Consider the following 24,370-nt stretch of genomic DNA (forward strand, 5'->3'; position numbering starts at 1 on the left):
GACAAGTGAGAAAAAAATCATTTGAGTTTTCAGGCTAAAACCATGAATGGTGTATTAGATCGTGAACCCGGCTGTACTGTGAAATTGTCTCTAGATGGCAGCAAAGAGTCACAAAACTCCTCACCGGACACAGAACAGGGAGAAGTCAGCGCTGGACACATCAGTACCGGTGATGGCTCCTAGGAGTCGTGTGCGGCCACAATCGCCGCGTATGACGCTCACTGATGTATCACGAAAGATAGTAAAGTAAGGAATTTATCCTCTATTTGTAAAATGTTCCAGCCTCGAAGTACAGAAATATTTCTCTACATAAGCTGAAGGCACCGCCGTGCAGCAAAAACTCGTCCATTACCAACAGTGTTGGGGAAAAAACAAAAAAAAATGTTGCTGTGCAATATCCTTCTTAATTATTTAGTTTTTTTTAAGGCGGTGGCCATATGTAATGGAAAAAGCGGACTGCTACACTTGTTTCCGTGCTGCTGAAAAGTGAGGTTTGCTGCCATGTTCCGCCCCATTGGCTCATACGATGTGCTGAGTTGGGCTGCCCATGACACCGTTTTGATGTGGCGGTCTCTTCGTTTTTGCCAGAGGTGTATATGTGCCTTCCTTGCTCCGTGGCTGTGCCTGCTACCTCTGCACTTCCTATGGCTCTGGCTGCCGGAGCCGCTGACTCTTATACTCGTCCTCCTCAGCCAGGAACACGACTGACTAATTCCTTCCTTAAAAGGAGACAATCTTCTGCGATGTGGCGTTCTGTTCTCGGGGTCTTGGCTTCGGGTTTACAGTAAAACCTTTTATCTTGGAAAGCACTGAAGGATTCCACGAGAAGAAACAGGGCTGTATGGGGAAAAGGCAGAGCCTGGGATTTACCAAATATTTATTGCTTGCTTTTTTTTTTTTTTTTTTTTTTTTTTAAATCCAATTTTTAATATTTTCACTGACTACAAGAATCATAGTTCTTATGACTGTAACTAATCACTAATCTGGTCTGTCTGCAGTCAGTCTGTCTACGTGGGAAAGTGTACCAGTATTGCCAGTACAGGGCGATGATGGTTGACCAAGGCGTGGCACTATTTCAGCCTTTAATGCCATGTTCACATGTTAGAATATCTGCAGTTTATACATTACCAGCTAAGTAGACGACGCTTAAACGAAACTCATCCTCACGTGGCGGACATTTTCGGCGCACATATTGACTAGTGGAGCGGAGCAGACTTCTTCAGGCTATGTGCACACGTTGCGGATTAGGCTTAGGAATTTCTGGTGCGGACTCTGCCTCTCTTAGCAGAAAACGCTGTTGTGGATTTGTCGCTTTTTGGTGCGGATTTTTTGCGTTTTTACTGCGTTTTTTTTTTTTTTTTTTTTTTACCCCTGCGGTTTTCTATAATGGAATGGGTACAAAAACGCTGCAGATCCGCAAAAAAGAAGTGGCATGGTGGTAATTTTAATCCGCAGCGTTTCCACACTGAATTTTCCACACCAGTAGCACAGCATTTTTGTGTTACCATCGATTTACATTGTACTGTAAATCACTTGCACTTCTGCACCGCAAAAAACGCTGCGGATCCGCAAGAAATCCGCAACGTGTGCACATAGCCTAAAATCTGTGGTATTTGTATTTTTTTTTGTGTGTGTGTGCGGATCCTTAGCAGATTTAACCCAGATTTCACCAGTGAGTGAAATCTGCACCAAACCCACAAATAAATCCACGTGGAACATGCACGGATTTTGATGCAGGCACATTGTGGGGGAAAAAATCTGTACAAAATATGCAACGTGTGAATTTGACTTAATCATTAATTTGATAATTTTTTGTTTTTTTTAGTTTACTTTATACCCCTGCTTCTGTGCGCACGGTGTGTAATTGTGCAGAAGAAAACTGACAACAATAGACAGCGAAGTCAATTGTTTTTAACAAAAAAAAAATCTCATCTCCATGTTGTGTAACTTTTCCTTGGTTAAATTGATCTGTGGTGCAGATTTTAAAATCTGTCATCTGGTTTGAAAAGGCTTTCTTTAAGGGCCCAGTCAGGGACATCTCCCTGTATAGTTTCCTGGGTGCAGACTGTACAGGTGATGTGCAGCCTTCTCTCAACTGAAATACAGATTTATGTTATGTGACAATATTGGGCTGTGCACATTTCAGGTCAATCATCAGCAGACATTTGTGTTCCAGAGAAGTTTTCTAAATTGAAATTATTATTGGACTTCTTTCAGTTTCCATGTTTTTAGAAACCTTTCTGTTCTGGCATTGTTTGGTAGGACAAAGTATTTTGACTATTTTATAATTTTCCAAGTTTTTATTAACTTTTTGTGAGTTCTTCAACTACCTACTCCTTTTTTTCTATTTTTCCTTTTTTATAATTCATTTGATTTGCCATCTCCTTTCAGTGGTTCCCTCCTCCCCCTTCTTGGAGGCTCTGGGCCCTCTCTCTCCACCCCCACGCAAACCTCTTTCTCTCTCCCTTCCTCTTGGTGGCACACAAGCCCCTCTCCCTCCCTCTTGGTGGCACATAAGCCTCTCTCTCCCTCCCTCTTGGTGGCACACAAGCCTCTCTCTCTCCCTCCTTCTTGGTGGCACACAAGCCTCTCTCTCCCTCCTTCTTGGTGGCACACAAGCCTCTCTCTCTCCCTCCTTCTTCTTGGTGGCACACAAGCCTCTCTCTCCCTCCTTCTTGGTGGCACACAAGCCTCTCTCTCTCCCTCCTTCTTCTTGGTGGCACACAAGCCTCTCTCTCCCTCCTTCTTGGTGGCACACAAGCCTCTCTCTCTCCCTCCTTCTTCTTGGTGGCACACAAGCCTCTCTCTCCCTCCTTCTTGGGGGCACACAAGCCCCTCTCTCTCCTTCCCTCCCTCTTGGTGGCACACAAGCCCCTCTCCCTCCTTCCCTCCCTCTTGGTGGCACACAAGCCCCTCTCCCTCCCTCCCTCTTGGTGGCACACAAGCCTCTCTCTCCCTCCCTCTTGGTGGCACACAAGCCTCTCTCTCCCTCCTTCTTGGTGGCACACAAGCCTCTCTCTCCCTCCTTCTTGGTGGCACACAAGCCTCTCTCTCTCCCTCCTTCTTCTTGGTGGCACACAAGCCTCTCTCTCCCTCCTTCTTGGTGGCACACAAGCCTCTCTCTCTCCCTCCTTCTTCTTGGTGGCACACAAGCCTCTCTCTCTCCTTCCCTCCCTCTTGGTGGCACACAAACCCCTCTCTCTCCCTCCTTCTTGGTGGCACACAAGTCCCTCTCCCTCTTGGTGGCACACAAGCCATTCTCCCTCTCTCCCTCCCTCTCGATAGCGCGCAAGCCCCTCTCCTTCCATCTTGGTGGTGGCAGACAAGCCCCTCTCCCTCTTGGTGGCACACAAGTCTCCGTCCCCCTCTCGGTGGCACACAAGTCTCTCTCTCTCTCTCCCTCTCCCTCTCCCTCTCCCTCTCTCCCTCTCTCCCTCCCGGTGGCACACAAGCCCCTCTCCTTCCCTCCCCCTCTCGGTGGCACACAAGCCCCCCTCCCTCCCTCTTGGTGGTGGCAGACAAGCCTTTTTCCCTCTTGGTGGCACACAAGTCTCCCTCTCCCTCCCTCTCGGTGGCGCACAATCCCCTCTCCCTCCTCCTCTCGGTAGCACACAATCGCCTCTCTCTCCCTCCCCCTTTCCCTCCCTCTCTTGGTGGCGCACAAGCCCCTCTCCCTCTTGGTGGCACACAAGTCTCCCTCTACCTCCCTCCCTCCCCCTCCCGGTGGCACACAAGCCCCTCTCCTTCCCTCCCCCTCTCGGCATGCAAGCCCCTCTCCCTCCCTCCCTCTTGGTGGTGGCAGACAAGCCCCTCTCCCTCTTGGTGGCACACAAGCCCCTCTCCCTCCCTCCCCCTCTCGGTGGCACACAAGTGCCTCTCTCTCTCTCTCTCCTCTTGGTGGCACACAAGTCTCCCTCTCGGTGGCACACAAGCCCCTCTCCCTCCCCCTCTTCCTCCCTCTCTCTTGGTGGCACACAAGCCTCTCTCCCTCTCCCTCCCTCCCCCTCTCGGTGGCACACAAGCCCCTCTCTCTCTCCCTCCCTCCCCCTCTCGGTGGCACACAAGCCCCTCTCTCTCTCCCTCCCTCCCCCTCTTCCTCCATCTCTCTTGGTGGCACACAAGCCTCTCTCCCTCTCCCTCCCTCCCCCTCTCGGTGGCACACAAGCCCCTCTCCCTCCCCCTCTTCCTCCCTCTCTCTTGGTGGCACACAAGCCCCTCACCCTCCCCCTCTTCCTCCCTCTCTCTTGGTGGCACACAAGCCTCTCTCCCTCCCCCTCTTCCTCCCTCTCTCTTGGTGGCACACAAGCCCCTCTCTCTCTCCCTCCCTCCCCCTCTCGGTGGCACACAAGCCCCTCTCTCTCTCCCTCCCTCCCCCTCTTCCTCCATCTCTCTTGGTGGCACACAAGCCTCTCTCCCTCTCCCTCCCTCCCCCTCTTGGTGGCACACAAGCCCCTCACCCTCCCCCTCTTCCTCCCTCTCTCTTGGTGGCACACAAGCCTCTCTCCCTCTCCCTCCCTCCCCCTCTCGGTGGCACACAAGCCCCTCTCTCTCTCCCTCCCTCCCCCTCTCGGTGGCACACAAGCCCCTCTCTCTCTCCCTCCCTCCCCCTCTTCCTCCATCTCTCTTGGTGGCACACAAGCCTCTCTCCCTCTCCCTCCCTCCCCCTCTCGGTGGCACACAAGCCCCTCTCCCTCCCCCTCTTCCTCCCTCTCTCTTGGTGGCACACAAGCCCCTCACCCTCCCCCTCTTCCTCCCTCTCTCTTGGTGGCACACAAGCCTCTCTCCCTCCCCCTCTTCCTCCCTCTCTCTTGGTGGCACACAAGCCCCTCTCTCTCTCCCTCCCTCCCCCTCTCGGTGGCACACAAGCCCCTCTCTCTCTCCCTCCCTCCCCCTCTTCCTCCATCTCTCTTGGTGGCACACAAGCCTCTCTCCCTCTCCCTCCCTCCCCCTCTTGGTGGCACACAAGCCCCTCACCCTCCCCCTCTTCCTCCCTCTCTCTTGGTGGCACACAAGCCTCTCTCCCTCTCCCTCCCTCCCCCTCTCGGTGGCACACAAGCCCCTCTCTCTCTCCCTCCCTCCCCCTCTTCCTCCCTCCCCCTCTCGGTGGCACACAAGCCCCTCTCTCCTTCCCTCCCCCTCTTGGTGGCACACAAGCCTCTTTTAAGTTGTCACCTGAGCGTTACCATTTACCTGTCCGTTTACGGTTTCCCTACACAACATCTGACACGATCGGCGCTGATTAAACAAGCTCATAGTTTGTAATGACACACGCAATCGGACGGGGGGAGAATAACACACAGTTGTCCATGTATGCATACATTTGCAGAAGGAATAACGGAGGAATGGAACAATGCAGGATTCTAAGAAAAGATATTCCCGAATTGTGTTCTGTTTATTTGTTTGTTTGTTTTTTTTCACTTCCTCTGGAGGTTGCAAGTAGTTAATCACAAAAGAGCCAGGAGAGGTGTTACAGCCCCTCATTAAAATGCATACAGGTGTAACGCGCACGCCGCTTACCAGAAAATGGCGTGGTGACTGTGAAACGTTTCTCATCGTCCTTGCTTTCAGTGGGGCTGTAATTGGATTTCATTGATGGAAAAATATTTGGCTGACTCGCAAAAAAATATTAAGCTACAAGATAATCCTGCCCGCTTTGGCACAGAACAGCTTTGTACATTTCCACGACTATGCTCAGAAAACGTTTCAGCACGAGGCTGTGGGACAAGTAGCTGACGGGCTGCTCCATTATTAACCACCATGGACACTACAGGTCCGGCTTGTGGTTACCTTTCCTTCCCTGCTCCCCAGTGTCTGTCGGTGGGGTGAAGAGAGGAGCACTGAGGCCGTAGTGCCTTACAATCAGACATGTGACCTGAGAGCGATGTGCGGAGCAGCGAGAGGACTGGCAGCGCGCCCACCTATTCATACGGCTCCGCAGCGCCCTGCTCTCCAGTAATCTGCTCAGAGGTTTTATCCCTGTGCTCTGATCCCAGTGCCCACACACAGCCGGGGCCTGTCGCCCTTACTACATACGTATATGGTGCCAGACTGACAGTTTAACTAATTTTGGAAGCAATTTTGCCTACTGATTGCTGCCAGAGGGTCTAAGGTACAGTTCCTTAGCACTTGAAGAGCACATGTCATCAGGTCAAAAGTGTCCCGATTTTGCTTTTTATTTTATTTCTTCTACTCTCCTGAGTGTGCCGTTTTTTGTTTTGTTCAAATCCGCCATTCGGTTCCAGAGATATAGGCCTTCTTTATTTAGCGCCAATGGCTATGGCCTTTATCAGGAGGGTGTGGCCTACAAGTTCATCTCTGGGCGTGTCTCTGGGATGCCACGCCCCTTTGTAGAGAATATACAGGGTAGCGCTAAATAAAAAAGCCCATATATCTGGAACTGTATGGCGGATTTATAAAAAAAAAAAAAAATATGGGGAATAAAATAGTAGCAGAAATGGATCCCACAGACATGGCGGCAGTCCTCATTAAGCCTTTATAACTTTGCAATTTTTTTTGTTGTTTATTCTTGTCCACCTACCTTTTCATAGCATTTTTTTTTTATTTTTTCCATATGGAGGCTTATTTTCTTTTAGGCCAAATTGTTTTTCTTTAATGACACCGTGTAGGGATGCATAATGTATTGAAAAACGGTTGTTGTTTTTTTTTGTTTTGTTTTTTTTCTGAAAGTAAGATTTTTATTATTATTTTATTGGTACCATTTTGGGATAAATAAAAAAATTTGATCGCTTTTTATATTCTTTTTAGAAGGAAGGTAAAGAAAAACAGAAATTTAGTTGTTGTTTCTCTGCCATTCTCTGTGACAGGAGACTCAGTAAATGTTATAGTTCATAGTTACAGTATAATTGTGTAGTCTGTAGAGCCGGAGTGGCGCTGTTTCTGGCCATCACGGTAATTGACTTGTATCCTCCATTTTTCAGAGTCAGAGCGTCGAGCAGGAAGGCAGGCGCGCTGGAAAATGCAAACTCTCATGTGGTCACTGACGCTCACCGGCTCCATATCATGCGCTTATAGGATATGAAGCTGGGACATACGCCCGGATTCAGCACCGTGCCCAGAAAGCTGAGCGTCATTGCGAGGGATCAGTGGCGGGAAGGAATTATAATATCATGGGCGTAGGGAATTTGAAAAAGTCATGTGACTGACCGTGACTGAAAAGCTAGAGATCCTCGCCCCTGTGACTGATACAGAAGGTGTATGGGGCAATCATCAAAGTATAAAAAGGGATTTTTGCAATAAATAGAGATGCAGAGCTGCATCAAACCAACAAAAGTTGCAAAATTTTTGCGTAACTAGACATTGTGTAAAATTGTGGTGACTTTTCAAGGCTTTAAAGAGCATCCGTCAGTAGTTTTTTGCTTTGTAATCTGAAAGCAGCATGATATAGGGAAAAAGACCCTGATTCCAGCGATGTCACTTGCTGGGCTGCTCGGTGCAGTCTTTGTAGAGAATCCCTGTTTTATCTGTTGTCAGTGTTGCAGTGGTCATCATTTTAAACTGTTCAACTCCACCCACATCACTGATTGGCAGCTTGCTGACAATATACACTGGAAGCAGCCAATCAGTGGTACAGGCAGGGTTACACATTACCCTGACTGCTGTACACGTGAGAGCTAGTCAGGCAATGATAATCTCCTGCTGATAAAATGCTAATTGAATTGAAACTACAAGATACCTCCTAGTAAGTGACGCATCCCTGGAATCGGGCTCTCTTGCCCTTTATTATGCTGCTCTCTGCTTAATTGGCAAAATAATGATGAAAGATTGTATTTTGAGACAGTTTTCTTGCAAAAAAATGTTTTGATGAAGGTGCCCCTATTGTGATATTGACACATCTGCTTGTGGACTGCTACTTCCAGACTGGTAGCCGGGTTCGTCATCTGGAATAATGGCCTCATATATGACTCTCGGGTCAGAAGACTTGCGGCCGGTCCAGAAATCGCCATCTGTACATTGTTCAAAAACATTATTGTGGCATTGTTCGGAGGTGATCGCTGCTGTGTACCCTCCATGTCACCAGAGTGCCCGCTGTTATCAGCCATTCCTTCTTCTTCTCTTTCAGTCCATCGTGTCTGCAGATATGGATATAAACCAGATCGATGCTTTTCTGACTGCACAGACTAAAAAACAAGGCGGGATCACTGCAGAACAATCTCTGGTCATTGCTAAATTTTGGAAGAATCACAAGAAGAAGATTCGGGAAAGTGTGATCGATCAGAACAGATGGGAAAACGCTCTAAAGAGCCTGAAATGGAGGATAGATGTGAAGTCGCAGTCCAGGCACACGGAGCAGGTGGGCAGCTCTGCCGCCATCGTAGAGCTGGAGATTGGCGCAAAGGACAAGGTAAGAAGCGCGTGTCCCCCGGCAGCTGCCGCCAGTCATTACTCCGCGGTACATCTGGAGATTGCCATCAGACTTGTATCTATTACCGTCCATTATCCCGTCCATTATTATCTGTTCAGTGTTTGCTTTGTACTGTTTGCTATGTACTTACTCTTTTACTATGGCTTGTGTTGGCAGCAAACACATGAAGAGCTTTCCTATTATGGGGGGATATTCTGGTAAGAGGAGATGATCGCCTATGCACAGGAAAGGTGGTGACTTGTGACGTCTGGAGACCCCTACCAATTCACAAAAAGGAACAGCGCTGGAGCGTGCACATGCCTGCTCTACTCCTTTATCCACCAGTGGGACCCCCGCCAATCTAGAAGTTACATTCCTGCTCTACTCCTTTATCCACCAGTGGGACCCCCGCCAATCTAGAAGTTACATTCCTGCTCTACTCCTTTATCCACCGGTGGGACCCCCGCCAATCTAGAAGTTACATTCCTGCTCTACTCCTTTATCCACCAGTGGGACCCCCGCCAATCTAGAAGTTACATTCCTGCTCTACTCCTTTATCCACCGGTGGGACCCCCGCCAATCTAGAAGTTACATTCCTGCTCTACTCCTTTATCCATCGGTGGGACCCCCGCCAATCTAGAAGTTACATTCCTGCTCTACTCCTTTATCCACCAGTGGGACCCCCGCCAATCTAGAAGTTACATTCCTGCTCTACTCCTTTATCCACCGGTGGGACCCCCGCCAATCTAGAAGTTACATTCCTGCTCTACTCCTTTATCCACTAGTGGGACCCCCGCCAATCTAGAAGTTACATTCCTGCTCTACTCCTTTATCCACCAGTGGGACCCCCGCTAATCTAGAAGTTACATTCCTGCTCTACTCCTTTATCCACTAGTGGGACCCCCGCCAATCTAGAAGTTACATTCCTGCTCTACTCCTTTATCCACCGGTGGGACCCCCGCCAATCTAGAAGTTACATTCCTGCTCTACTCCTTTATCCACTAGTGGGACCCCCGCCAATCTAGAAGTTATCACCGATCCTGTGGGTACAGGGGAAACGGAGCTCTTTCTGTAGTCCTGCACTTCTTATATGTATAGTGCAGTTATTTCCATGTCCTTCATACCCCTTTTTTTGCTTCCCTTCAGACTCCATCTTGAATTTCAGTTTTCGCTCTGCTTAATTTTCTGTGCTCTGCTATCAATCCCTGATGCATCAGTCCAGCATCCCTGTACGACCTGTGTCTGCTGTGGTAACTGTGTGATTATTCTCCCTTCTATGTTCTTTTACAATGTCTTTTATTATATCTGTGACTGGAGCTGTGCAATCATAATCATGAACTGTGATATGTAATCGTTATCTGTGTGTTTTTTCCTCCTCCTGTACATTCTATGCAGTTGTATCACACAGGTTCAGATCTATTTATTGCATAGTATATAATATACTGAGCACACTCCAGATCTATTTATTGAGCTGGTGACCCCTTGTAAAGAGCATAAAGTCGTGTAATTCTCAGGGGGTCCCTATGAATGTGGCAAATCCGTGTCAATATCCATATAGGTTACATGCAGAAAGTTGCGGATTTAGTGCGGAATTGCCACGGATTTATTATCCATAGCAAAGACTGAAATCCCACGCCTAGCATTAATTGCGGTGGATTATTAATTCTCCCCACGGTTCCTTTCCCGCGTATCCTCCCCATGTGAGCGTACCTTGTGTTAATCCATGAGCAGCGATGAGCACTTACCGCTGCAGCCCGACCAGTGCTCAGATGTTCGCGGGAGACAAACCGGATCACAAAGCGCAATCGCATGAATCCAGCACAGCTGCGGCACGTATCTAATATCATGGACAATAAAACATGTCTGATGAGCAGGAAATTGTTACTGACCGTTCGCTCTTCCTGTGCTCAATGCAAGGAAGTCATCCACACCTATCGCATCAAAAACATTTCCAAAGGGAATTTAATAGACATTGTAGTGAAAGGGGAAAAGTTTTTCAGGCACTTATTCTAGTTTTAGTCTAAAGGGTAACGTTTCTCCATATGGAGGCTTATATGCCATGCAATCTTCAATGGGAAATATGTAAATTGCCTCCATAGAGAGGAAGAAGACTTGAATCTAGCGCCACCTATTGGAAGTAGCAATCTTAAAAGACATTATTGACCTCTTAACGAGCCTTGTACATGACCTAAGATAAAAGCCAAATCATAATCTCAATATATAGTCAGGTGTTTCAGGGTGTTGCCCCTCCTGAGTGCATGGCATGAGATCTGCTTTGGCTATATTAGAGACGTATAAGCCTCCATTGCCCTGACATGTCTCACTCTCCATAAGAACAAACGTTATGTCTTAGACCCTAGTGAGAGGGCTCTCATACATCCAAATCAGATCCCATGCTTTGCACTGATGAGGGGCAACACCTTGAAACACGTGTCTGCATATGGAGATTGTCATGTGATAATGTTTAAGGGGTCAACATTGACTTTTAGGATTGCTGCTTCCAATAGGTGGCGCTAGAGTTCAATTCTTCTCCCTCTCTGAAGAAGCTATTTGCATATTCCTGTTTTAATTACACCTCCATGATTAGTCTGTCTGGGGAAGTGTTTGTGGCACAATAGGTCAGATTTGAGCCAACCTTGCACTTGTTGAAATTCACAGCATTTGAAAATCTGCAAGAGGGTTAAGATTATATTTCTCAAAAATCTGCTCTGAATCTGCCCTTTCTGATTGTGACTTTAGAGGTTTTGCTCTCACGTTTCAAAGTTTTCTTTAGAGCAACATAATGTAGGGACAGAGACCCTGATTCAGGCGATGCGCCACTTACTTTACTGGTTGCAGCAGTTGTTATCAGAACTTAATCTGCTCAAGATGAAGCAGAGCTCAGAAAGCTGACCCCCCCAACCACTGACTAGCAGGTTTCTGTGTACAATGTATATTGACAGCTAATTGCTAATCAGTGCTTTGGTGGGTTTGGACCTGGAGACATGTGGGCAATGATAATCTTCTGCTGATAAAACACTCATTGAATTGAAACTTCAGCACGCAGTCTAATAAGTGACAAATCAGTGATCAGTGTCTCAGCCCCTACCTCATGCTGCTTTCAATTAACAAAAACTTTCTGACATATTCCCTTTATATATAATGATATTTAAAATCAAACTGATAAGATACGATGAAATTCCGATATGGGACGAGTCTGGCTGTTACTATATAGGCGATGCAGACATGTTTGAAAGGGTTCACTAGGATAGGGGATCACTTACTGATAACTGGAGTACAGTGATTGGGGTTCCCTTTGGTCCCGTTCACATTTCTGCTCCATTCATTCCCGATGATGGTGGAGTCGAGCACTCTGCTGTTTCCGTCAGTCCCATAGAAGATGAATGACGTGGATGTGCGTATGCTTATCCTCCACTCCATTGGATGGGCTTCACATGGAACAGTGAGGAGGAGGATGGGGACATGGCTTATCAGCTGAGGCACTCGGAAGATTTCTTTCTATATTTCTCTGTATTAGTTGCAATATGAGACAAAATAGGACAGAAGGAAAGGAGAAAATCCAAGTAAGGCTATGTGCACACGTTGAGGATTTCTTGCAGAAATTTCCTGAGCAAAACTGGACATTTTGTGTAAGAAATCAGCATGCGTTTTTCTCTCATTTTTCTCACGTTTTTACCGCGTTTTTAGTGCCTTTTTTTTTTTTTTTTTGCAGATTTTTCCGGAGGTTCCCAATGCAATAATATAGTGGGAAATCCGCAAAAAATTCGTAAAATTAATGAAAATGTTGCGTTTTTTACCGCGATGCGTTTTTTTTTCATGGAAAAAAAAAAAGCATCGTGTGCATAAAAATTGCGTAATGCATTCTAAATGATGGGATGCATAATGTATGCGTTTTTTAGCAAAATCTGCAACGTGTGCACACAGCCTTAATGCATTTTTGTTATTTGGGTTTCAGTAATAATTTTCCACAATTTACGGTCCCTTCTATAGCCTTTGCGTTGCTCTTTTTATTGCTGGCTGTAGAATGGGTTAACCGAGAATCCCTCAGTGAGCTCTGCTGCTCCACAGGGACAGTTTCTAACTCTTTTTTTTTTTTTTTTTTTTCTGGCTTTTTTGCGCTTTTCACAGCTATGTCAAAGTTGACTGTGAAGGGAAACAAAGCCCGTAAAAGCCGAATGGTGCAACATTTTTAATGAAACCATTTAGGAAAAATTATTTTTAACCTCAAACCTGTGCATTTAAGTTATTAGTATTAATTAAATATAGATTTATTTATTTTTTAAGAATTGCTGGGATATAGTTTTTTCTTTTGAGTATTTCCTGTATTTTGTGTTCTTTTTAAATACAGTTACAATTCCTAAACCATTTATTATAGGTTTGCTATGTCATCCTGGTCTAATGTTACTTTTTGTTTACATAACCATAGGAAATTATATAGTAAGACAAAGATGTAAAAAATATAGTGTGACTTTTGAAAGGGGGTGAATACTTTTGCACAACAGTGTATTGTTGTCACTGTGTGTAGATGCATAGCTCACTAGAACCTTTTATAAAGATTCCCGGGAGTGGAAGAACATGGCACAACGCTGGCGTTCAGCTGCGGCTCTGGCTGCATTTATTTTGGGTTAGGCCCATGTTCTCGGCCTCGGCGCGCGTTCACACTGTAGTCATCCACTTGCCCCTGACTACTGCTCATTTGGATGCTCTTATGTTGGAGGAGTCTGTCCTGTCGTCTCACGTTTCCGGCACAGAACGTTTCTGAGAATTCTAGTTCTGTGTAGATCCCTCTTAAGCAGCTGTAAACTTGTATTGCATGTTGTGCAGCTGCATCCCCCTCCTACCCTCCTTTTTTATATAAATAAATATTCTAATAAAGTCTAGAAGTAATGGTATATTGGTATCGGATGGGAAGTTAATAATACAATATAGTGATAGTGGCATCCTTCTCACCACTTAGCAGCCTATATTTACCCTTTTCTGAAAATATTTAGAAGCCTCTTCTGCCCTCGAAGGAAAAATAAAAAGAAGGGGAATAGGTGGGGGATGGAGCTTCAGCTTCATTCTCAATTCTCAGTAGAGTTGAGCAGAAACATTTGCCGGGCCCTTGTCCTGCAGTTGTGTAGGGAGTCCGTGACCACCGGGCCGGAGCTCTGCCAACCTCTCGGTGGAAATCAATAGAATATTTATTATTTTTACAAGATAGCGATAATTACAGCACTTGTTTTAAGCATAATACGGATGTACTTTTCTGTATAGTTAATATTTCAGTGCAAGAAAATGTGGTTTCTCCAGTTCAAATTAAGCCAATCGTTCATTTTGTCATTATTTTTCCGTTTTCAGCAGTAATGTAACAACATTCATGCATATTTTTAGAGAAAAATGGAGAATTTCATGGTGCTTTTAGATGCTAATATACTGGATCTTTGTGGGTTCTGTACTTTTTTTTGTACTATAGGCCTCTTATTTCCTCAAGTTCTTCTTTGAGCTCATAAAAACAGCTGATTATTTCCCCCCTTATATAACACGTAGACACGAAACGGCCGTAGCCTGCTGTTCTTCGCCTCCACACACCTCGCCTTTTTTATTGCTTGCTATGAAATGGTAAAGACGATTTTTCTACGATGTGTTGAGTGCCAACATCTTCAATTCTTCTACTTGGGGAAACCTCTTCCTGTAATTTGCAAACTGTATGTGGACTGAATGAATGTATTAATCTATTGATACCCATACGGTGTACCTCATCATGTGTAAAAGGCCGAAATACGCTTCGATCGACTTGTTAGGTCATCGTTACTACAACCATGCCTTTCGCCGTTGGTACATCCGAGCCTTTTGCCGTTGCTACAACCATGCCTTTTGCCTTTGTTGCATCCGTGCCTTTCGCCGTTACTACATCCGTGCCTTTCGCCGTTGCTATATCCGTGCCTTTCGCCGTTGCTATATCCGTGCCTTTCGCCGTTGCTACATCCGTGCCTTTCGCCGTTGCTACATCCATGCCTTTCGCCGTTGCTAGAACCGTGCCTTTCGCCGTTGCTAGAACCGTGCCTTTCGCCGTTGCTAGAACCGTGCCTTTCGCCGTTGCTAGAACCGTGCCTTTCGCCGTTGCTAGAACCGTGCCTTTCGCCGTTACTAGAACCGTGCCTTTCGCCGTTGCTAGAACCGTGCCTTTCGCCGTTGCTAGAACCGTGCCTTTCGCCGTTGCTAGAACCGTGCCTTTCGCCGTTACTAGAACCGTGCCTTTCGCCGTTGCTAGAACCGTGCCTTTCGCCGTTGCTAGAACCGTGCCTTTCGCCGTTGCTAGAACCGTGCCTTTCGCCGTTGCTAGAACCGTGCCTTTCGCCGTTACTAGAACCGTGCCTTTCGCCGTTGCTAGAACCGTGCCTTTCGCCGTTGCTAGAACCGTGCCTTTCGCCGTTGCTAGAACCGTGCCTTTCGCCGTTACTAGAACCGTGCCTTTCGCCGTTGCTAGAACCGTGCCTTTCGCCGTTGCTAGAACCGTGCCTTTCGCCGTTGCTAGAACCGTGCCTTTCGCCGTTGCTACAACTGTAGAGATCATTTGCTTACATCACTGCTGATGCTGCTGTAATCGCAGGACTTCATTACCTAGAAAGCTCTCCCTGCAGACGTGCACACTGCTTGTAATTGTACCCTGTCTGGTATGGTATTACAGCTATTGATCTCTGTGAGCAGGGAGGAAATAAATGGGTACAATATTTTGTGTCCTGCTACCCTGCTCTGTTAATGTATGGAGTGTGCATCTTCCAAGTGAGTGGCGATGTCTAAGCCATAGATCACAAGGAGAAACCCGACTTTACACACCAAGCATTTCTAGCAGGTAATGCATGGCCTCCGTGTCCATGACTTCTCCCGCATGTGAACATGTATCCCGCCAAGACTGAGTTAATTACATTTTTAGAGGATTTAATTTTACATGTGCCGCCAAAGGGAGACGCAAATAGTAAACTGTTTACTGTTTCCATTTATGGCACTTAATGCTCCTTAGGGGAAATAAATCTTACAGTTCCCTAGAGAGAAAAGAAGCCTAGCGTTTCCCTGGGAACATAAGTCAGAATATGACCCCTGGGTAAGGCTCTTAATGGAAAATTCACGCAAGACTGGAATTTTCTTGCAAAATGACATTATGTACCATTTATGAAAGGCAGAAAAGATTTTCTGTTTTGGACCGTGAACAAAGTTTTATTCCAAATGCAACAAATTTCTGAATGCAGGATTTCTCTAAGGCTATGTCCACCTTGTGATTGGTATATAGGCCAAGAAAAGCTCCCAGCGTACGAGCCGTTAAGATACTCGACACAGGCAAAAAAGAGTGGCATTTCTTTGACTTCAGTCTGTCTGGCATATGTAAGTAAGCCGGCCACAAACCCAACTTCCCCCGTGCGGCTCTCTGCCATGCTGCACCGCTCTCCCCCATGCGCCTCTTTGCCGGGCTGCACCGCTCTCCCCCATGCGCCTCTCTGCCGGGCTGCACCGCTCCCCCCCCCCCCCCATGTACCGCTCTCCCCCGTGCGCCTCTCTGCCAGGCTGCACTGCTCTCCCCCGTGCGCCTCTCTGCCGGGCTGCGCCTCTCTGCCGGGCTGCAACTCTCTCCCCAGTGCGCCTCTCTGCCGGGCTGCACCACTCTCCCCCATGCGCCTCTCTGCCAGGCTGCACCTCTCTTCCCCGTGCGCCTCTCTGCCGGGCTGCATCTCTCTTCCCCGTGCGCCTCTCTGCCAGGCTGCACCTCTCTTCCCCGTGCGCCTCTCTGCCGGGCTGCACCTCTCTTCCCCGTGCGCCTCTCTTTCGGGCTGCACCTCTCTTCCCCGTGCGCCTCTCTTTCGGGCTGCACCTCTCTTCCCCGTGCGCCTCTCTGCCGGGCTGCACCTCTCTTCCCCGTGCGCCTCTCTGCCGGGCTGCACCTCTCTTCCCCGTGCGCCTCTGCCGGGCTGCGCCTCTCTGCCGGGCTGCACCTCTCTTCCCCGTGCGCCTCTCTGCCGGGCTGCACCGCTCTCCCCCGTGCGCCTCTCTGCCGGGCTACACCTCTCTTCCCCGTGCGCCTCTCTGCCGGGCTGCACCTCTCTTCCCCGTGCGCCTCTCTGCCGGGCTGCACCGCTCCCCCCCGTGCGCCTCTCTGCCGGGCTGCACCTCTCTTCCCCGTGCGCCTCTCTGCCGGGCTGCACCTCTCTTCCCCGTGCGCCTCTCTGCCGGGCTGCACCGCTCCCCCCCCCCCCCCCCCGCACCGCTCCCATACCCTCCCCCCCCCCCCCCCCGCACCGCTCCCATACCCTCCCCCCCCCCCCGTGCGCCTCTCTGCCGGGCTGCACCACTCTCCCCCATGCGCCTCTCTGCCGGGCTGCACCTCTCTTCCCCGTGCGCCTCTCTGCCGGGCTGCACCGCTCCCCCCGTGCATCTCTCTGCCGAGCCGCACTGCTCCCCCCCTTGCGCCTCTGCTGGGCCACGCCGCTCCCACCCCCCGTGTCGTGTCACCCACTCCTGGTTTTGGCTTACAAATACTGACCAAATACTGAATGTGTGAACGTGGCCTATATGTTGAGTGATGGATGTATACAATTCACTGTTTTCCTCTAGTCTGCAGCCCCCCATCGGTAACACTGGCGTCTCTCATACCATCATTACATATAGTGCATTTTGGTTTGGGGATTTCTTCTGAGAATCTCTCATAAGACTTTCCACACAGACTTTTCACCAGTCGCTCTGAAACCAGCAAAATGCTGGACCTAAAGAGCGGACTCCCGAGTTCTTACCAGCAAACATAATAAAGGGCGTTTGCATCCAGGTTTGTGGTGTCGGCTTCTATCTATTAAAAAAAGGAAGGCTGTACATGGAACCAGATCCAGTCTCTTTGGTTACCCTTTGCAAAATAATTTGCAAAACTTTTCAATGCAAATATCACAAAGTGGGCGATTGCAAATTCTGTCTGCAACTTCTGCTCATTCCCTAGAAACCACAATCTACTACACAGCTGCACCTCGGATCATGGGGCGTCAGGACTAGGATTAGGGAATATTTAGGCACCAATGTCTCCTAATTTTGGCTGCTGGCTGGGCAGCACAATAGTGGTAGAAAAGTTTCATCATTGCATTTCCACCTGGTTTTTTTTTTTTTTTCTTCACAAATTATTCTGTTTACTTGTGTTTTAACTTAATTTCATGTGTTCACCTATTTTAATTTGTTTTTTTGAGTTTTTATTTTGTGGTCATAGTTTAGTGATTCCTGATGTTTTTTTAGCTGATTCGTCAATTTCAACTTTTCAAAAAGTTGCAAAGTTTGGCAGAACTCTACTGCAGTCGCACCCAGGCGTATCTCTACCCATGTGTCTCAAAGGTCACATCTTTTGCAACATTTTGAAGAAGATGCCACTTTTTGCTTGAAAAGTCATAAAAATGGGTAATGCCAGGAAAGAAATACTAATTTTGCTCCAAATTTACAAACTGCTTTTACCATTTTGCTAAATTTGGTGCAATATACGTCAGAGATTACCTTCAAGACAGAAAAAAAAACAAAAAGAGAAATGACTGGCTTAAAAAAAAAAAAAAAAGAACTGATGACTCTGGGCCGTGGTGTCTGAAGACGAACCCTCCATCACCTATACACAGGATAGATTGCTGAACACCTTACCCCACTGTCCCGATCACTAGAATAAGGGTCCTGATCACCCTACACCTCCTCTCTGTGGTCAGGACTGTATGGAGCGACTGGTCTCATATCTGCTGCTGGTCTGTTAACTGTTTGTAGGACTGACAGATATACCGGCCTATATACTCTATCTCTGTCCTTCCCATAGAGCAGCGTGGTTGACTACACTAGTTTGACCAGAGACCAAAGTTTTCTGTTTAGACTCCATTTGCCCAATTGAAGTCAAGGTGTCCATCAGGTGCAGAGACCTTGACTGAGTCAGGTACTTGTGTTTCAGATCTCTTGGTAATCCTCTTGCAGATCGCCACCTTCTCCGCAGCCCTTTCAGAGGACCGGCACGTGACGGCTGCTGATAACGAGACACATCAGTCTGCGGGAAAGAGACCACTGAAGAGCAGATGATTGAAAAATGGGAATATAAACCTTTAGTCATTTGACACTTGACTAGAAACGATTATTCATAATGGAAAAGTTCTGGTGACTTAAAGGGGAAAAAGTACTGCCAGATATCCAAAATCAGTTGCTTGACCAAGAAAGGGACTGCCATTTGCCCCCTGTATTTTTAAGACAAAATAGTGCATCAATAAGAGCTCCTCCTGTTCTGGTGGGCTCGCCTGGCCATTGTATTACATGATCACAAAATAAGTCATTTATTTATTTATTTTTTTTATATATCTTATCTGCCAGAAGTCCTCTCTTTCTCCGGACAATCTATGAATTTACATCATTGGCTTCATCAAGTATTTCTAGACTCTGCGGACATGATTGCTGGAGACGGCAGATATACTGTCTCATTGTAAGAAGGGGCTTTAAAAAGAGCTTTGTTATATAGTTTAAAGGGGTATTTATATTTGAGTGTCTTAGGCTGCTTTCACACATCAGGTTTTTTGTTTCAGGCTAAATCCAGCTCTCGGGAGAAAAACCGGAACCGGAAAAAATAAAAACTGGATCCAGTTTTTCCCCCATTGACTTGTATTAGCGCCGGATGGCCCAGTGTTCCTTCCGGTTTGATGCCGGATCCGGCGTACACTGGATTCCAGCGTCTGGAAAAAACGTCTACTGTAACGTTTTTTATCTCCGGCAAAAAACCCTGAAGCGCCGGATCCGGCGCTTCCAGCTGTTTGGTAGAATGGAAGCCTATGGGAGCCGGAAGGTTCCGGATGCAGAAAATGGCGGATCCGGCGGCCTGATCCGGTTTTTTAAACTAGGCATGCTCCAATTTTTTTTTATCCAATAATCTAGATAGGCTAGCCGAATCCGTAAAAAAAAAACGGATCCGTCGCATCAGTTTTTCACAATCTGTGCCGGGTCCAGTTTTTCCAACATTCGCCGAATTTAGCCTGAAGCAAAAAACCTGATGTGTGAAAGTAGCCTTATAGTCCGAAAAATACAGTACTTTAATATTGGCTCTTCTAAAAAAAAAAAAAAAGTGAAAAAAGTATTCAGATAACCGAGGGGTGTAACTTTCCCAGGAGTCAGTATCTGGCTCCTTAAAGAAACCCTCCTCCTCCCATTAAAGTGTTTATCCTCTTAATATCATCATATTGCATGGCACTGTGTACTTACATTTGCTCATTTTGCCTTTCTACCCAGCTAATTATCCTCTTTCCCAAATTAGCTGTCACAAAGAAAATGATTTTGCTTGTGCCCCCTAATAATGAAGACAGCTCTTCTATAAGTCAGTGTCTGAACCATTCGCAATAGAGCGCTGACCTCCACTAAGGAGAGCTAACGTTCATCCATAGAGCGAGGCCAATATTATTATTATTATTATACATTTTTATAGCGCCATTTATTCCATGGCGCTTTACATGTGGATACGGGGCAAATATACACAAATACATTAAACATGAGCAAATAAGGCACACGGGTACATAAGGAGAGAGGACCCTGCCCGCGAGGGCTCACAGTCTGCAGGGGATGGGTGATGAAACACTAGGAGAGGGTAGGGCAGGTTGTGCGGCAGTTCAGTAGACTGAGGATCACTGCAGGCTGTAGGCTTGTCGGAAGAGGTGGGTCTTCAGGTTCTTTTTGAAGGTTTCTATGGTAGGCGCGAGTCTGATGTGTTGGGGTAGAGGGTTCCAGAGTATGGGGGAAGCACGGGAGAAGTCTTGGATGCGGTTATGGGAAGAAGAGATGAGAGAAGAGTAGAGAAGGAGGTCTTGGGAGGATCAGAGGTTGCGTGTAGGTAGGTACCGGGAGACCATGTCACAGATGTATGGAGGAGACAGGTTGTGGATGGCTTTGTATGTCAGTGTGAGGGTTTTGAACTGGAGTCTCTGGGCGATAGGAAGCCAGTGAAGGGCTTGACACAGGGGAGAGGCTGGGGAATAGCGGGGAGACAGGGAGATTAGTCAGGCAGCAGAGTGTAGGATGGATTGGAGTGGTGCCAGAGTGCTAGAGGGGAGGCCAGAGAGTAGGAGGTTGCAGTAGTCGAGGCGGGAGATAAGGGCATGCACTAGCATTTTTGCAGTGTTGCGGTCAAGGAAAGCACGGATCTGGGAAATATTTTTGAGTTTGAGACGACAGGAGGAGGCAAGGGCTTGGATATGTGGCTTGAAAGAGAGGGCATCGAGGATCACCCCGAGGCACCGGGCGTGTGGGACTGGGGAGAGTGAGCAGCCATTGACATTGATGGATAGGTCTGGTGGAGGGGTAGAGTGAGGTGGGGGATAGATGATGAATTCTGTTTTGTCCATGTTCAGTTGTAGAAAGCGAGCAGAAAAGAAGGATTAAATAGCAGACAGACAGTGCGGGATTTTGGTAAGTAAGGAGGTGAGGTCAGGTCCGGAGAGGTAGATCTGCGTGTCGTCAGCGTAGAGATGGTACTGCATACCATGGGATTCTATGAGCTGTCCCAGGCCGAAAGTGTAGATGGAGAAGAGTAGGGGTCCTAGAACAGAGCCTTGAGGAACACCGACTGACAAGGGGCGAAGTGAGGAAGTGGTGTGGGAGAGGGAGACACTGAATATTCGGTCTGTTAGATATGACGAGATCCAGGAAAGGGCCAAGTCTGTGATGCCAAGAGATGAGAGAATCTGTAACAGGAGGGAGTGGTCCACAGTGTCGACGGCAGAAGACAGGTCCAGGAGGAGGAGGACAGAGTAGTGTCGCTTGCTCCTGGCAGTTAGTAGGTCATTGGTGACTTTAGTTAGGGCAGTTTCAGTTGAGTGATGGGAACGGAAGCCAGATTGTAACCGATCAAAGAGGGAGCAGGAGGAGAGGTGGGAGGACAGTTCAAGATGGACGTGTTGCTCCAGCAATTTGGAGACACAGAGGTTGGGTCGAGGGAGGGCTTTTTGAGGATGGGTGTGATCTTGGCATGCTTGAAGGATGAGGGGAAGACACCTGTTGTGAGTGAGAGGTTGAAGAGGTGCGTTAGGGTTGGGATGAAGACCGTGGAGAGGTTAGGGATGAGGTGGGATGGGAGCGGGTCAAGCGTGCAGGTGGTGAGGTGTGATCTTGACACACCTTCACACACAGCTGTTCTCCTGAAAGGGCTATTCCCATCTCCAAGATCCTATCCCAATATGTAGTAGGTGTAATAATATTAGCAAATACCTCCAATTTAGAAATGCAGTATAGTTCTTCTGATTCACTATATTGCTTGCCCAGTGTGCAGGGCATTGCAGTCACTTACATATCCAAGGTTACGATCACTCATATAGTGACGGTTGCTAGTGGTCATAACCATGGATACCTAAGCTACTACAATGCCCTGCGCATGGGGTAAGCGACATAGTGAATCAGAAGAACTAGACTACGTTTTTAATTGGAGGGATTTGCTAATATTATTATCACACCTACATATTAGGACAGGATCCTACAAATGGGAATGCCCTTTAAGAGGGGACTGGATCTCCTTTTAAAAGGGGCAAACTTTCTCATATTCACAAAGAGTTGTAGTAGTAAGAAGTCTGAGACTTTGACAACTGTTCCCTAATTGCTGACCGATTTCATTGAGGTTCATTTACGTCTCACAGTAATCTCGTGTGTTGTTGGACGGGATCAGTGGAGAAACGCTGAGAGATCTGCGGCTGAGAGATCTGCGGGTGGACCGTGACATGATTTAGGTGCCTGTTTTGCACGGAGAGGTCTGTAAACCTTGGCAGCGTAACAAGCTTCACTTGACATCCCAAGTTGTTTTTCTGGAAAACTGTTTCCACATTTACTACACAGGCGAGGCCATTCATTTTGCGCTCTCCGTGTTCATGCCAGATGAGGCGTAATGCAGAGCATTAATTCCACCATGACTCGGATAGTCGGTGACTCACCACCTACAACAGGGGGAACTGCTACAATTTTTTTTGGAGGGGGATTTTTGCTTCACACTGTAGAAACCATACAGAATCTAAAAGGATATGTGACCTTATTATCAAAGAAGATCGAGAGACGATGGCCGGGCGGTGATTAGCAACTGCCAGGCATGTAATGTGTGGGAGGCAGAACTAGGTCAAAACCCGACCTGCTATAGTATCGTTCTTCTCAGCTTCCTTTTTAAAAGTTTTTTTTCTTATAGATGCCCATTAAAAAATGCTGTTAAAAGGAAGTTATGTGAATTTTTTTTTCTGTCACCTGCGACATCTCAGCAGTCACTGCTGCACATTTTCTCCGCTTTGCTGTAGGCTGTAAATTGAGACACTGTCGTTCACCAGTCTGGTGTGTGGCCTGACATCTACTGGCCAATATGAAAAGTGCAGGATTGAATAAGTCACTTTTCCAGTTACAGTAAGGTAATATATATTAATTATTTGTACCTCACTTGGTAAGGGTCTGTATCTTACTGGGAAAAGGGCTTGTTATTTCTCAGACCACCCATGCACATTGGCTGACAAAAGATGCAGCAATAGTGTGATGTCATAACATGGACCAAAAAATGGCGGAATTCATGACTGAGGGGCACAAAAGGAGACACCCAGTAATATTACTCCATTTACTTAAATGAAATCGTATCCCTTGAGGATTGTCAAAGGGAACCAATCACCTGAAAAAAAAAAAACACTATTGACCTGCAGATAAGGGATTAATCTACAGGTTAATAGCGTTCTGAACCCCCTGAGTCCCCCGGCGCTGGCTTAGAGCCCCTCTGCCGGGAGGAAATTAACTTTATTCTTCCGGGAAGCATTCAGTTTCAGTCACAGGGGCAGCGCCAACATGGGTTCAGTAATCTCTGTATATAGAGATCAGGGGCTGTAACCGCGGCCCGGCACTGACTAACAGCAGCTCCGTCTTAGGGCCCACTGTCAGTCAGTCACAGAGCGGTGACTAAACTCGCGCTGGCATCGCCCCCTGTGCTGAAACCTGCGCCGGTGCCGCCCCCAACACTGAACACCAAACACTGCCAAACAAGGAATAAAGTTCACTTCCTCCTGGCAGAGGGGCTCTAATCTAAGTGCAGGCGCCGGGCCGGTTCAGAACACTATTAACCTGCAGATTAACCCCATAACTGCAGGTTAATTGTATTTTATCACTTCACAGGTTCCCTTTAATGAGGATGTCCACATTTAGGGACTTTTATTCATTAAAAATGTGGCACCATTTGCCTCCTGCAGCTTCCGAGTTGCATTGTTTATTTATGCCTTATTTAAGTAAAAAAATTAATAAATGTTCCCAATGGTGGACTCCCACTTTTGGGCCGTACAGGTCCTAGGCCAGAGGCTGCTTCTGTACTGGGGTGACACCGTAATCTAGCACTGTTATGGAGTACTGTGGGACTGTGTAAGATGGATTTTTAAGAAATCCAGGGTCTATCCACCCCACATTTTCTATGTCCAAAATCCTCCCAGCCCATACGCTAAATGGGCCGGTATAATACCGCACATTGCATGATGTATATAGGGGCTGTGTGGCATCCTGAGGCTTCTGTGGGCAGGATCCTATAGTGATCGGTGTGGAACCTACTTATCGCTTGCACCCGATTCGAAACGCTTGTAAGATATTCCCCAGGCGGCATGCTGTCAGCGTATGATGTTGGTGAACAATGCATTTTTGCTCAGAAGAATACGCTTTTGCAGTTTTGTTTTTCATGTGAGAGCTCTCCTGTCATTAAACATTAAGTAATACATTAGCTGAGTTGTAGCCATTACAGGCGGCTCACATAAGAAACCCATTAATGAGGTTTTTACAGTCCTTTAATTTACGGTAATCTAAATTATTAATATTTAATATGCGGCTTTTTTAATTTTGTAAGTTCCTTTATTTTTGTTTTTTTGAAGTGGAAAAATGATTTTATAGAATACAAACAATTTAAGGGAATGTTAAATAGCAGTAAATAACTACCGTAATTTGTAATCATATCTAATTTATTTATTTTCCTTATTTGAAAAAGGCAAATTGTACGTAAAGTGATTTTGT

At 47.0% G+C, this 24,370-nt stretch overlaps 1 protein-coding gene across 1 annotated transcript in view; it reads left to right on the forward strand.

Annotated features, from left to right (window-relative positions):
- The window catches only part of COMMD1 (copper metabolism domain containing 1), an 86,458-nt gene that overhangs the window by 12,368 nt on the left and 49,720 nt on the right, over positions 1–24,370 (forward strand). The window contains exon 2 of the mRNA XM_069768685.1: positions 8,081–8,362. Within this exon, the coding sequence (XP_069624786.1) occupies positions 8,081–8,362 (282 nt within the window). The remainder of the gene's footprint in view (positions 1–8,080; positions 8,363–24,370) is intronic.

The sequence above is a fragment of the Ranitomeya imitator genome, chromosome 5 (genome assembly GCF_032444005.1).
Source record: "Ranitomeya imitator isolate aRanImi1 chromosome 5, aRanImi1.pri, whole genome shotgun sequence".
Taxonomy (NCBI): Eukaryota; Metazoa; Chordata; class Amphibia; order Anura; family Dendrobatidae; genus Ranitomeya; species Ranitomeya imitator.